The following is a 14,217-nucleotide window of genomic DNA, read 5'->3' on the forward strand; positions in this document are numbered from 1 at the left end:
TTAATTAGCCCAACAACAAAAGTAGAATTTGCTAATCTTAAACCTTAGAAAAAGCTCATGTAAATCTTAAGAATTTTTAAATAATTCAATCAAATGAGAAATTAGTGGATGAATGATTGCTTGACTATGTACATTGAAACATATGTAGCTAGTAGGATTGATAATAAAGATATCATGCAATAATTTCAAAATACTAAAAATCATAGAAGACAATTGCAAAACTTTATGTATTAAAGATTTTTTTTTTTTTTGTGATGTCGATATATTTAATTTATCTTTTGTTTAAAATTTTGTATAATTTATGTTTCTTATTGAATCCCCTAGAAAATAATCCTAGATCCGCCACTGTTTTTATCGTATATATATATATATATATATATAAAAGATGAAATTGCATGGAAATCACATCAAAGTTACTTACCTTTACACCTATAATAATGGCATTAAAAGCACATCAAAGCTAAGAAATGTTAGATACCATAATCTCACAATGAAAATTGGTGACTTGTGCAGAAAAGGCCAATTGCATGTCATCAGTAATCTTTAACATCGTCTCATACTAGAATGCTATGATTCAATATAGCTGTGTTGTTATTTAGAATAACTATTTCAGATTATTGTATATAATATAAAAGTTATATATAATAAATAAAAAATAACGACTAAAAAAGCGCCACAATACTATTTAGGAGCACCTAACTATTATGAAAATTATTGTATCAAAAAAAAAAAAACTATTATGAAAATTATGTCTATACTTTATAGCATTGCTCATAGCATCCAAAAACGCACCTTGCAAACAGTTGTCAAGATCTCGTTCTCTACATTCTCAACGTTATTGAATGGTCCAAAATGGGTAAAAAAAAATAGGGGAAAAAAATGAAACATTGATGAAGTGTTTGACATTCCATGACAAGGAAGTCCATACAGAAATTTTATCTTTCTAAGTCACAAAAATTGACGGCAAGAGATTGGGTAAGCCCTACCCTAACCCTATGGTTTCATGTTTTCTCTGATCTAGATTTTAATGCCATGACTACTGTAAGTCTCTATTTATTATGAAATTTTCGTTTATTTATCTTTGGCTGAAACAGCCATGTTATTGTTTTATGCAGGCCATGTAGCCTTCTGAAATGGGCATTGTGGAATCTCCATTATGCCCATTCTATGAGAGACCTATCTAAACTTTCAGGTATGGGCCATTATAATCCATTAATACCATTTTTTAGCAAAAAAGAGGCTAGTACCATACAACAAAAATAACTACCACAATTTGTCAGCACAACTTCTGCATTTATTTGTTTTGTTCAACTAAAAGGTACCAAGAGACTTGTAACTCAACTAAAATCTCCTAGTGTTACCAACGGCAATGTCTAGGATTCAAATCCCCCATCTCCCATTGTAACTAACAAATTTATCAAAAATAATAATAATAATAATAATAAAATACTATTTTGGTCTCAAAACTTTATCAAAAGTTTGTTTTTCATTTTTAAACTATAATAAGTTCTTTTTTCATCCTTAAACTATTAAAAATGTTTTACTTCTTGTCCTTAAAGTCTTAAACTTTAAAAAATATCTATCTTCATCCCTAAACAATTAAAAAAAAATTCTTTTTTCATCCCTATTTTGGACTCTAAACTATTAAAAGGAACTCTTTACAAAGTTTAAGGATTAAAAAAAAGACAAACTTTTGATAAAGTTTAAATATCAAAATAGTATTTTAGCTAAATAATAATAATAGAATAAATGGCAAGCATCCTGCATGACCATCTAGAAGATAAGAACCACCCTACATAGGGCATTCTCAACTCATAGCCCTTTAGGTAGTAATCTGTTCTTTCTTTTTTCGTTAATGGGCAGTACTTCCCCCAACTTTCCAAGTGCTGGCTGCCCCATGAGTACAATGTACATGTTCCAATATGAATTATCAATTTTATAAATTGAAACAACGGCATGCAACTAAGGCTGTGTTTGGTTCATGTAAAATATTTTCTGGAAAATAAATATTTTCCGGAAATGCTATTTTTGGAAAAGGAAAATATTTTCAAGTGTTTAATGCATTATGAAAATTGTTCTAGAAAATATTTTCATGTGTTTGGTAATATTTTGAAAATGCTATTTTCCACCACCACCCACACAAAACCCACCACCACACAACAGGAAAACCACCAAAACACCACCACCCACACCACCACAACAACAAAAAAATCAGAGATCAAAGAGAGAAAGTAAAAAATCAAAATCACACAGAAACGTAGATCGGTTCGTGGGTCGATCAAAATCACACAAAAAATCAAAATCACAGAGAGAGAGAGAGAGATCGGTTCGTGGGTTCATGGCGCAAATGCTCTAGGTCACCGGCAAAGTCGAAGGCTCTGGGTCGAAGATCAGTTCGTGGGTTCGTAGATCGGCGTAGTCGAAGGCGTGATCTGGGTTCTGGGTTCGTGGCATGATCTAGGCTCTGGGTTTTCCGACGAAGTCGAAGGCGTGATCTGGGCTCTCTCTTCTTTCTCTCTCTCTCTCTCTCTCTCTCTCTCTTTGCGCGTGAGTCCGGAAATGGTTTGAAGTGAAAATTTTGACTAAAACCAATTTTTGGGTCAAGGCCATTAAAACACATGATCAACTGAAAATATTTTCCGGAAAATTTATTTTCCATGCCCAACCAAACACTCGCATTTACGGAAAAGCATTTCCGGAAGTGATTTGAAGCCAAAACAAACACAGCCTAACTAGAAACTAGCACTCATGCTTCACTTTCACATGGCTGCTGCCCTAATGAGCTATCACAAGAGCTTAAATACGTTGAGATATATTGTAAAGCAAGAAAAAATAGCATTATGTCATGTTTTGCAACATCTGTTTTCAATAGCGAGACCGTGAGATCAACACAAGCACAAAAGCACCGAATTCTGACGTAGTGAAATTCAGGAGGAAAATGCACATAAAGAAAGTGCATACATGGCGTCACTTGCTACTGCTAAGCAAGAAAAATGGCATTACGTCTATGATTCCATCAATAGCAAGACAATCAGTCAAATACTAATCCATTCTGGAGTAACATGCTTGTTGCTAAGCACCACCAGCTCTATTGAGATTACATCCAACAACAAAAAAATGAACATAACATAAAGCAGACATTTTGAATATGAAGATCAATGCTCCATTTACTTTTACCTTTGGTGCAGTAAACAGTTGAAAAGATAATCTGAAACCTTGTATTTATTCAACTATTCACAGGACCCAAAAAGAGCACAGATGTACAGGAGATAACCAGACCTTCTGAATTCATCTCTAAACCTGATAGAACCTCTATACTCTTAAATCAGAAGGTTATGAACTTTCAATTAATAATATCGCAATTGAACCCTTCTACAAACTTTCCATTGATCAGGCATCATGTTCAACCCCTTACCAGTATAAAACAATGAGCCAGACTTAACATTTAAAAAGACAGGCTAGGCTCTAAGTTGTTTCAGCACAAGGGATTGAGAGAGGACCCCAACTTTTTGAGAAATGCCCCACGTCAAAAAATCAATGCCTTGGGCTCTGCACAAGATTGTGGTTTGATATATATAAGTTCAGCTATATCATGGCAGAGATAAAGAATTTTGAGCAAAAAAAAAATAGAAGATATCAATTGATATGCAACAGAAAAGCATTATGTAGAACAATCAAAGGTTTAGCAACACACCAGCCTTCAATGTGCGGTGTAATTGATCAGAATTCATGCCGATGCCTTCAGTGGACTTCAATTTGTTTGCCTCTACTTTTTTTCTCACCTTTGAAGAGCTCAAAGAGCCTTCAACTATAAAAAATGATTACACATGTCAAATTTGAAGATGAAAAAGCAATATGAGAAATGCCTATTGAACTACATAAGATAAAGATAAATATAAATCACAAATAACAATTACACTTTTTATTTACAATCTAAAGGTTTGAAATGAAATTTGCAAATAACATTGACTCATGTCAGCATGGAATTGATAGCCAAATAGGATTCAGGACATCAGAATATTGGACATTGTAAGATGTTAACAAAATGATGCAGGACAGTGTTGCAAAGGGAAGCAAAGGGGTGGGGAGAGGGAACACCTAGGCTTCATCACCTAGAGCTGCCTGCACAGAAACATCACGAAGCTAGAGAGAATATTTCTCAACTCCAGATTAGTCACTAAATTCAAAATGACAGTAATGTTTCCTCTAGGGCCTATAAATAGGGCCCCAGATTACATAAAATAATGAATGGAAACCAGATCATAATTAAGATTGCAATCAAATTCATTAAAACCCTCAAAATAAAATAAATTTCAAATCAATTCAAATCCCAAATCTAGACCAATGGAATCAAATCAGCATGTGTCTGCACCACAAAAGCTAGAAAGGCTTAACAATCAGCTAATCCATTCAACAAGATTTAAAAGAGACGAAAAATAACTTGTCTTTGATTTAGCTAACACAGACAACATGATGCAGGCAACTCAAATTTCAGGATGGCAGATCTGGTTGCTTCCCGATAGACAAACTTAACTCAACTAAGATGTTAAATTGGGTCAGATATATAGATTCTTTTTCAAATAATCAAGGTTGGTCACTTTTATCCTTTTCCACCATTGTATTCTATCTAAAATCATTTACTTTATCACCTCCTTATTAAACATATCCTCCTCCACTTTATGTCTATCCATATTGTTTTAGGCCTCCCTCAACTTATTTCACTCCTTCAACTTGATTTAAATTATTCTTTCACTAATGCATTTCCCTATCTGGCTGTCAGCCCCCCCCCCCCCCCCCCAAAACCTCACCCCCACACACACACACCAAAAAATAAAATAAAATAAAACACTATTTGGAAATTATCTTATTCAACCTTTTGTTTCCTAAAAAGCCCCTAGTTTGTCAAAAGTAAATTCTTGATATTGTGACTATTAAGTTGTAACACGTAAGCATAGCCAGGTAAGAGACCTGACCAAGTAGGAGCACCATGGTTATTATTAAAAACAAGCATTTTGGTAAACCTACACCCTGTTTATTATTATCAAAAAGCATTTGGGTAAACCTTTTTACCTTGCCATTCCCATACTACTTTTGACTCGCCCTTCACCAGCTTTGGATAACGATCTACTCGGGAATCTTCTTGAACCAGTTCTTCTACCTGCAAAGCATAGGGGAAATTATTAACAAAACTAATAACAACATAATAATCATTAACTCAATATAAGTAAAAATCATCAATGATATAGGTTTAGTATAAGGGAAAACATATAAGCATTTATAAATAAAAATAAACCAATGGTCCTCAACAAGCACACCAGACTAGCATTAGTTCATAATATCATAAAATTACTCTCGAAGATTTTGGATAAACTATTTTTTTTATTGGTGAAGATTTTTTACAAACACTAGAATTTAGGAAGAAAACAAAGGAGATAAATCTTTATCAGCTACAGGAGTTATGAGAAAAAGATGCACTAGTAGGAGTCGTTCGATTCAAGTTAAAGACCCAAAAAGATTTAAGGCCAAACGAATGAAGGCCAAGGTTTTGAGAAAATACATGATTCCCAAATACTGAACAGATGATATGGCTCCCTAAAGATGAATGGCCCAAATTTATTTATTTATTTTTTAATTATTACTATTATTGGTAACGTACACAAGCACCTAATGGGTTTTGAATTTACAATCTCTCCCTCCACCTTGCTCTTTATAAGGGAAGGAGGTGCCATTTGAGCTAATGCTCTTTGGCATGATTTATTGTAGTGACTCCAAGTAGTAAGGCTTGTAAGCCAAAATGAGACTATGGCAAAAAGATAGACGGCTAAAGGAGATTCATGTCATCAGTGCAATGGAGCAAAATAAGCTAACTTTGTTGTGCTCAAAGGTGTAAGGCATTTTGAGAATTTTATTTAGTCAAAATGTGCCCAGATTGATACAAAATAATCACTTTTTTATACACATAGATAACGTATTAAAAGGAACAAAAAGGGATGCAAACCTATGTACACTTACATATTAACTAAAACAGAGAGGTATGAATTCAAACGTTTGAAACTAGTTGGCTAACCCCTGCGCCAGCACTCCAGTTCCTCCAAAAAAGGTCATTGCAATGAGATCATAGATGTACAAAGGCAACTTTGTTATCTCACAAAAGCATGTCATTTTATCAACACATACCAACACATGCAACTTTAAACTCCGGTAAAATACAACATCAGGGGATTTCATTTAGTCCAAATCTTTGGAACTCAAATGTAGCAACTGAAAGCTTGTAGACTAAATTGTTATAGGATCAAACCACATGGGGTAAATTGTAACTTCCCCCAAAAAGTTACTGCTTTGGAATTGTATCTATACTAATCCTTTGTGGAAAGAAGTTATTTAGGTGAAATAATATCCAAGGACAAAAAAATACCTTTTTCCATAACACAGGGTTTTTCCTCTCTCTTGGCAAAAGAAGATGATCTCTTAACCTAGAAGCAACAACCCAAGGTTCACATTCCCCATTTTCTCTCTTTGACAACAACGCATTATCTTCGAGTATTTCACAAACCTATCACATTGGACACAAAGAATGTTATGTTTAAATAAAAAGATTCAGAAAATGGAATCAATAAAGGGATAAAATCAGGGATAATTTTTTCTCTCCTAAAGTGTGCACGGATCAGGAATATAAAGGGAAATCAACATCAAGTTAAAAGAGAAGTATGCACACCTAGCCATGCATTACTAAGCACTACTAAAAACAATCCATGAAAAAACATGTGCACGAAAGAAGAGAAATAGATTCCAGCAGTCCTGGAACTCCTACCTCCCAAGAAAGATAAAGGGCTTTTTTTGTGAAAGTGAAACAGGGAGACACCCAAACTCGGTGCCACACAAGTACACAATTCACCTATGGCAATAATAATAAAGCAAGAAATTGATGAGGGAATAGATGTTAAAAAAAAAAAGATTCTGCCTTCGCATATATGAGTCTTCTTTGAATCTCGTTACAATGTCCTGTTCAACTGTTAAGTTCAGGTACCAAAATCAAATATTCAGGGACAGCTACCTCTATTGCCAAACTTTTATACAAAATAAAGATGCCAGTATGCTTATGTAAAACTACAGAAATGCCAGTTGCACCAAATGATGTGCACTGAGGGCCAGCAAATTTATATCCAGCATAAGTTGCTCCTCACATTGAAGCAAAAGATCTGCTATCTTCTCATGGAAACAGTGATCATCCAAGAGTAGTTGGATAGAGTCAAACAAGGTCTGCTTACTGATTTTGCTTATTAAATATTTCTCAGATTATGGTGCACTTACAATGATTTGTCCAGTGGTAGGTGTAGAAGTAATGTCTTGTTACCCGGATTGTTTAATTCTTAGAGTTATAGTACGTCATGAGTAATATCGTAAAAGGTCCATCACTAATGGTCCAACTTAAGTAGCATCCTGGGAAGGGTAGTTTGAATACATTCCTATCCTTCAACACATCAATTGGCCATTGTCAAGACTCAAACTCACACACTTGCACTTGACAGCCCAAGTCTTTACCATTGCACCATGTAGTTCAAAAATTAAAAAGGCTACTTTCTTCCTGATATATGGTGCATCTTTATCTCCATTTCTTTGCTGCTGTGAGCTCACTATTATTCAATTTCCAGGTCAGCTCAAACGAACTCAACAAATATTTTTCATTCACAACCATATACATGTATTGGAAGATGTCTTGTTCCCATCTCTTCAATATGACAGACATAGGGTTTCATGACTAACTTACAACCTATAAACGATCTATCTGCTATAGATTTCCAACAATAAACCATTGAAATTTTTAAGACAGCAAGATCAACTCATTTCAGGATGAGAAGGACGTGGCAATGAAATGAAACAAGAAACTAATATTCAGTTGGCTGTACCAGAAAATAACACAGGGCCTCATATACCTGGTGATAAAGTTCTTCGACTCTGCTTGATATATATTGTCTCTGACGAACTTTCCAGAATAACACTGTGCATCCAATAAGCTGTAAAAGTTTGATATTGTCAACAAGCTTCAACATAATCATACTAGAACATGTAAATTGAAAGGTGGTCTTTTAGAAATGGAATACCAGTGTGGAAATTGGGAAAACTATAAGAGCATGCTCAGAGAGCCACTGACGGATACGACAGGCAACTGGCTTGTAATGCTCTGCTAACAAGTCAGGGCACTTCAACTCTTTGATCCTACAAGAAAAAGAAAAGAAACGTAGAATAAAATGATGGAACATCCAGCCTGAGGTCCTGCAGCATTCATTAAATCTTAAGATTTCTAGATTGAAAATAGAATGGTATACCCATGAGGATCTGTCCTTGTCTCCAATAATCTACTAACAGCATCCATTACCCTTTGTTTTGTATACAAAAAGGTGCCATCGTCCAAGCCAACATTTTTCACCAAATCATGTCCATCTAACTCCTTCCATATATCATCCTCTCTGACCTGAAAATGGGTATAAAGTTAGAACTACAAATGTGGGCAACAAAACTCAAGAATGTTGCATTCACTGACATACACATGTAACAATAGTATAGAACCAATTGCAATGAAGTTAAGAGGGTCGCAAAGGTGACAGACCCAAACTGCCCCAAGTCCATCGCATAAAAATTGAGCTTGTGCTTCACAAAGATGAATCTCTATCCACTTCAACTGCGATTTCATTATATATAAATTACAAATCAGAAAGACATACGTGATATTCAAAGTTAAATTAAGCATTTTTCTATCCCAAGCGCATAAGTGTACCAGAATGAATAAGTTTCTTAGGACACACAAGTTTCTTAGCTGTTTCATTAATATCTCCATCTTCTACACACAACTTCCCATGCTTTCTATAACCACGAACGCATTCCAACTTGCCTTGGTTACATTCTCCGTTACTCGGACAAGGCTCACAGAAATCTGTAAATTATCCAAATTGATTCAAATGTAGCATTAATAGAAGTAGTAAAGATCAAACTAGAACCTATTTCTCAAGACCGGTGTATTTAATATTGATAGTGGTACTATACAATGGGAAATATTAAACAAGATCATGTTTAGAGGTCAGGCTAAACAAGCATGCAAGCTTGAGTTTATATAGAAAAGGCACGAGAGTCCTACCAGATAAATGAAGCAGGAATACAAATGTAATACAGCCCTAAAGGAACAAGGGCCTATATGGTAGATGGAACTTCAAGACATGATCTTCATCCCACTATTTTGAAGCATATGATAGATGGTAGAACACCCAGATATTATTTTTTAAGCAAAACTTAAGTACAATTCTTTACATACAGTACATTAGGTTCCCCAATTAAATTCAAAAATATAGTTGCATCGACCAATAAAGCACAATCAGTGTTATATTTTTTTCAAGAACAATTAAAATCAATGCAGTTATGAGTTTGAATTCAATTGGGGAACCTAACATACTGCACCTTAAGTTTTACCCTATTTTTATAACACTATATGAGTACAATTCAAGAAAGTTGCAACACACATCTGTTGCATTTAAGACCCATTTTTTTGTTGTTCTATATCCCATCGAAAGTCTACTTTGCAAACTTGTACACCAAAGTTTTGGGACTAAGCCTTGGTTTTTGTTGTTGTTGCATGTATATATGTATATATGGACCAGTTCATGAAACTGCAAAAAGTGCCAATATAGATTTGCTTGGGTTTGGAGCAACATTCATGAAATTATTAGTACTCTATAAGAGGCTTGTTATTCATTATTCATTGCCCGGTTACTAGTAAGTAAGATAACTAAGTCCAGCTCCTCTGACAGCCTACCACGCAACTCGGCTAGCCTCATAATTATGCTACTAAACAAAAATTCTCTCACTTTGTTCCATAGAAATGAATTTTTGAGCGATAACCCACTAATTAAATAAACAAATAAATATATTTTCAAAAAAATTCATATAGGAAATCAATCACATCGTGTAACCAATTGAATTGAGAAATACCCACAAAGATTAAACATTACATCCAATATAAGTATATAAACAGAAACCCAAGTAACAATTTATCATGAAGTAAGTACCGGAGATAGAATCTGGGGAGTGAGAGTTGTGGGAATCGCAGAAGGGCTTTGGTTGGCGGTTGATGAGAGTGAAGAAGATGTTGCAACAAACGGCGACAGACGAAGCGATGGCGAGCACCGCCACGAGTCTCAGGAACTCGTCCTTAGAGGGAAAAATGTTGTGTGGGGGTTCCTTTATAGACTTCAGCAATGAATTTGATGGTACAGAAGAAGATGAAGAAGGACGACGATGACGACCACTACGAGTGGAAGACATGGCTTCGTTTCTTAGTCTGAGAATTGTCGCAAGAGAAAAAGGAAATGGGGAGGGAAAGGTAAAGGGAAATGTGATTTCGAAGCTGTACGTAGTTTCGGCTTTTTGAGTCTGGAACTACAAGAAAATAAAATAAAAAATTCAAAGGTTTCTCTTCTTCTTCTTCTTCTCTTTTTTTTTTACTAATAATTAATATGTAATGCTTATTTTGAAGGCACTCAACTATTCTACATTTCTATCGAAATTTTTCACCAAAAAAAAAAAAAAAACAAACAAACAAAACAAAAAAGATTTATATATATGGTTTGGGTATAGATATGTTTTAGGGATAGTTTAGTTGAAGGGGTGAAAAAGTGGAAGGATAAAAAATTGTAAGAGGATGGAAGAGATTTTATTTTCTTTCCTTTTTGTTTGGTTAAGAATAGAAAAGTGCAGGGATAGAAAAAATTAGTTTGAATAAATTTACTCATATATTCTTATTAAAGAATGATACCCAATTAAAACAAAAAAGTGACAAATAACCATAAAAAAAATAATAATAAAAAGATCAATCACTGAAATTTATTAAAAAATAAAAATCATATCCAAAAAAAAGGGCATGCCTAGGCTTAGAAAATAAAAAAAAAAGAAAAAAAAGAAAAAGAAAAAGACAACGTTGTTCAAAAACAAAAAAAAAACAAAAAAAAAACCATAAACAAAAGGTAACATTAGTGCCCAAGGTAGAAAGAATAAATAAATAAATAAAGGCAACTTGAGGGAGCCCATGTGCACATACATTTGGACATTTTTGTCGATCAATAAAAAATTCATCTTCACTCAACTTTCTATCTTATATAAAAATAAAAATAAAAAGTTTTCCATCTCATTTTCACCTTCAAATTTTTCCATCTAATCGAAGCTCCTTTGCGCTAACATGTTTGAGATCTCAAGGCTAGAGTTCTAGAACTGAATGAGTTCCTCCTCATAGCTATCGAGCATTTAAGGTGGTCTCTCTCTTCTAGATTTGGTTTTCTCCTAAACGGCTTTATTTGACTTTGAGATGGATTATTGTAGAGCTTTTAATTTTTGGTTTCTCAATTTGTATTGATGCTCCTCCTTAGTTTGAGGCGGATTCCTTGAATTGATGCTCTCTTTTCTTTTCATTTTTGGATAGATTTTTCATGAGATTTTTTTTTTATCTCTCCTAGCATATAGTGTTTTTATATTTTTTCTTTTATTTGTACGTATTTGATGTTAGTAATAAAATTAATGTAAGAGAAAGTATCAAAGAACTTTTATTCTTTTTTTCTTTTTTTTTGGTTGAGAATCAAATTTTTATTCTTTCTAAACACTAAGGACCAACCATTATTCATAAAATACAAGTATAACGATTATCACATTGTCTATTGTATACTCTATACACATTTCCTTTAAAAACACGATTTCATGATTTCACAATTTTAAATGAAATCATGTTCTCAAAACACAATTTTAAGGGAAATGTGGACAAAGTATACAATAAAATGAGTGTAACAAAATTTTCCCATAAAATATTGTCTCTTTACTAGCATATAAAACATTGGAAATATTCGGATGATTATTGTAAGGTCACAATTTGGTTCCTAAGCCCAAAGGGTTAAAGGATTTAGGCCCAAAGAGCCCAATACAATGAATTTGTAGAGAATGAGTTAAAAAACTAGGCTCTAATGAGTTAGACAACCATTATAGTTGGCCCAGATGACGAGAAACGGCAGGCTTTCCTGTAGGAGCAACTCTTGCTCGCTTGACTCTATGACTGACAGTGCTGTGGTAGTGGTAGAATTTCACAATGCTAGCAAAGAAACTGAATGTAATGGCCTTGGATGCTAGTAGGAACCAAGGGCTTTGTAAATATTAGTGACAGCCCAAAAACAAAGACTCGCGTGAGATTGTAATTAATAGAAAGAGCTTAAGAATGGAGACTCAACTTAAGTTTGTAAATAGTAACAAAGAAGGCATGAAAATAGAGAATCAGTTTAAAGATGAAGGTGGTGAGTTTGATTAGAGGTATGTCCCTTGTCTGGTTTAAATTGTTGGTTGGACATGAGAAATGAAGTTATTGAGCTTACTAGTATTGAATATTGATTGGCTTTCAATCTGGTAAAGATGTTATACTGAATGAATGCTGTATATATATATATATATATATATATTGAAATTCATTCTACCTTGTTTGGATTTCTTTTTAGTCACATTTTAATTAATTTCCCCATTTCTTGCTAGTAGTTTTGAGTTACACTTTGTCCCTTTTCTCTTAACAGTATATGATGGGTGGAAATTTAGAGAATAGTGATGCAGAGTTGTGGATGCTATGTATTTGGGATTTCACCTACTTAACTTTGTAAATAACAGTCTATATATTTTCTCAATACGTACATAATAGCATCTTGTAAATTCTCTCACTCACTATTTCTTTATTCTTTTAATTTAAATATATTCTGCTACCACTCTTTTTACATTTTATCAAAGATGAAATTCTTGACCAATCTCATGTGTGGGTTCTTATCTTCTTTCTGTAACAATTTGTTTAATTGGATTTCTTCCTTTTCTGTCATGGATTTCCTAGATTCTTTAACCAATTGATCTTTTCACTTGTGGACTGAAACGTGCTTACAAGTTTTACTCTCTAGCTTTCTGCAACATCCTTTAATGAGTTATAGGGGAAAAGGGTTGATGGTTTTGTGGATTTAGGAAAGCTTTTCTTAAAGTTTTCAACAATGCTATGAAATAGTAAATATTCAAAAATGTTTGAAGGTATGTCTGTTTGTACCCAAGCATCAGTGTTGTATATTAAGTGAAAATGGTTTTTATTTTGCTAAAGTAGGATAGGTGATAAAGAATTGTCATTTACATGTTAACAACAGAGTAATGAGATGAGGATGATATTGCATGGTCTAAATGAATAGGATGACTAGAACAGTTAGGCATAAGCTCTAAAAATATCTTATTCTGCAAAGGTTCTAATATAAATGGCATTTTAATCTAATCAGTTGATAAGCTGATTTCAATGAATATAATACCTATTAACGAACCTGTGGAACTACAACTATGAGTCAACCTTTTTTTTCTTTTTAATATAAATGGCATTTTAAACTAATTTGATCTTGTGTGTGTTTGGGTATGTGGTAGTTTTCGGTAGCTTATTTGCATACTATAGTTTTTGGTAGCTTATTTGCATGGTATTTTTTAAAGAGATAGTTTTTTTGTAGCTTTTATGCTAAATATATGACAAAAAGTTAAAATGTTAGCTTATTTTCAAAAAAAAAAAAATTATCAATTTTTTTTTCTTAAATTGAGAGAAAAGGAAAAAAATTTTGCCAAAACAGACCATCATCTTTCTCTAGGAAAGTTGTCCAGGCCTGTAATCTTGTACTGCTTATTTGTATAAACAAATTGATAGTTTTGGTCATGCATTTCTTGTACTATGCAGGTGAAAGACACCAGCTTAAAAGCTCTCTCTTTTTTTTTTTTTTTGGGTGCTATGCATTATGTAGCAGTGTTCTGTATTTGCTGAAGATCACCTAATTCCAGGAAATTAGGAGCTCTTCTATTTAGATTCAAGTTGGAATTTATGTTCAGACAGCAAAGAGCTGGAAAGCACAGACTACACAGTTGCATGTACAGGAAAGTTATATTGCTCCAAAAGCATAACATAAATACCAGAAAATATAGAGATTTTTTGGGAAGAGTATTAATAAATTGCCTATTCGAATCATTTTAAGCTTGAAATCAAACAGATGAGCTGATATATAACTTGCAGAAGAAGATAAATGTTTTTCTTTTCCTAATGGATCTTTAAAAAAGAAGAAGAAATCATGAAAAGGAAAAAAGTAAAAAGAGTGGTGCTCAAGATTTTGTTGGAGTAGGGCTGCCTAGAAGGATACTTGA

General features: G+C 33.6%; 1 protein-coding gene across 2 annotated transcripts; it reads right to left on the minus strand.

Moving 5' to 3' along the window:
• Nucleotides 1–3,149: 3,149 nt before the first annotated feature.
• LOC115971108 lies at nucleotides 3,150–10,465 on the minus strand. 2 transcript variants are annotated; one of them, XM_031090799.1, is made up of 10 exons: nucleotides 10,059–10,465; nucleotides 8,805–8,932; nucleotides 8,609–8,680; nucleotides 8,328–8,473; nucleotides 8,103–8,217; nucleotides 7,908–8,015; nucleotides 6,416–6,553; nucleotides 5,071–5,158; nucleotides 3,695–3,808; nucleotides 3,150–3,549 (listed from the first exon to the last, which is right to left on the minus strand). In XM_031090799.1, the coding sequence occupies exons 1-10, from the start codon at nucleotides 10,312–10,314 to the stop codon at nucleotides 3,527–3,529; spliced, it is 1,188 nt and encodes a 395-aa protein (XP_030946659.1). In that variant the 5' UTR covers nucleotides 10,315–10,465; the 3' UTR covers nucleotides 3,150–3,526. The 2 variants fall into 2 exon arrangements, with proteins under 2 accessions (XP_030946659.1, XP_030946660.1); XM_031090800.1 differs by having other exon boundaries at nucleotides 7,935–8,015; nucleotides 10,059–10,463.
• Between the last annotated feature and the right edge of the window lie 3,752 nt (nucleotides 10,466–14,217).

The sequence above is a fragment of the Quercus lobata genome, chromosome 12, assembly GCF_001633185.2.
Source record: "Quercus lobata isolate SW786 chromosome 12, ValleyOak3.0 Primary Assembly, whole genome shotgun sequence".
In the NCBI taxonomy this organism is placed as follows: Eukaryota; Viridiplantae; Streptophyta; class Magnoliopsida; order Fagales; family Fagaceae; genus Quercus; species Quercus lobata.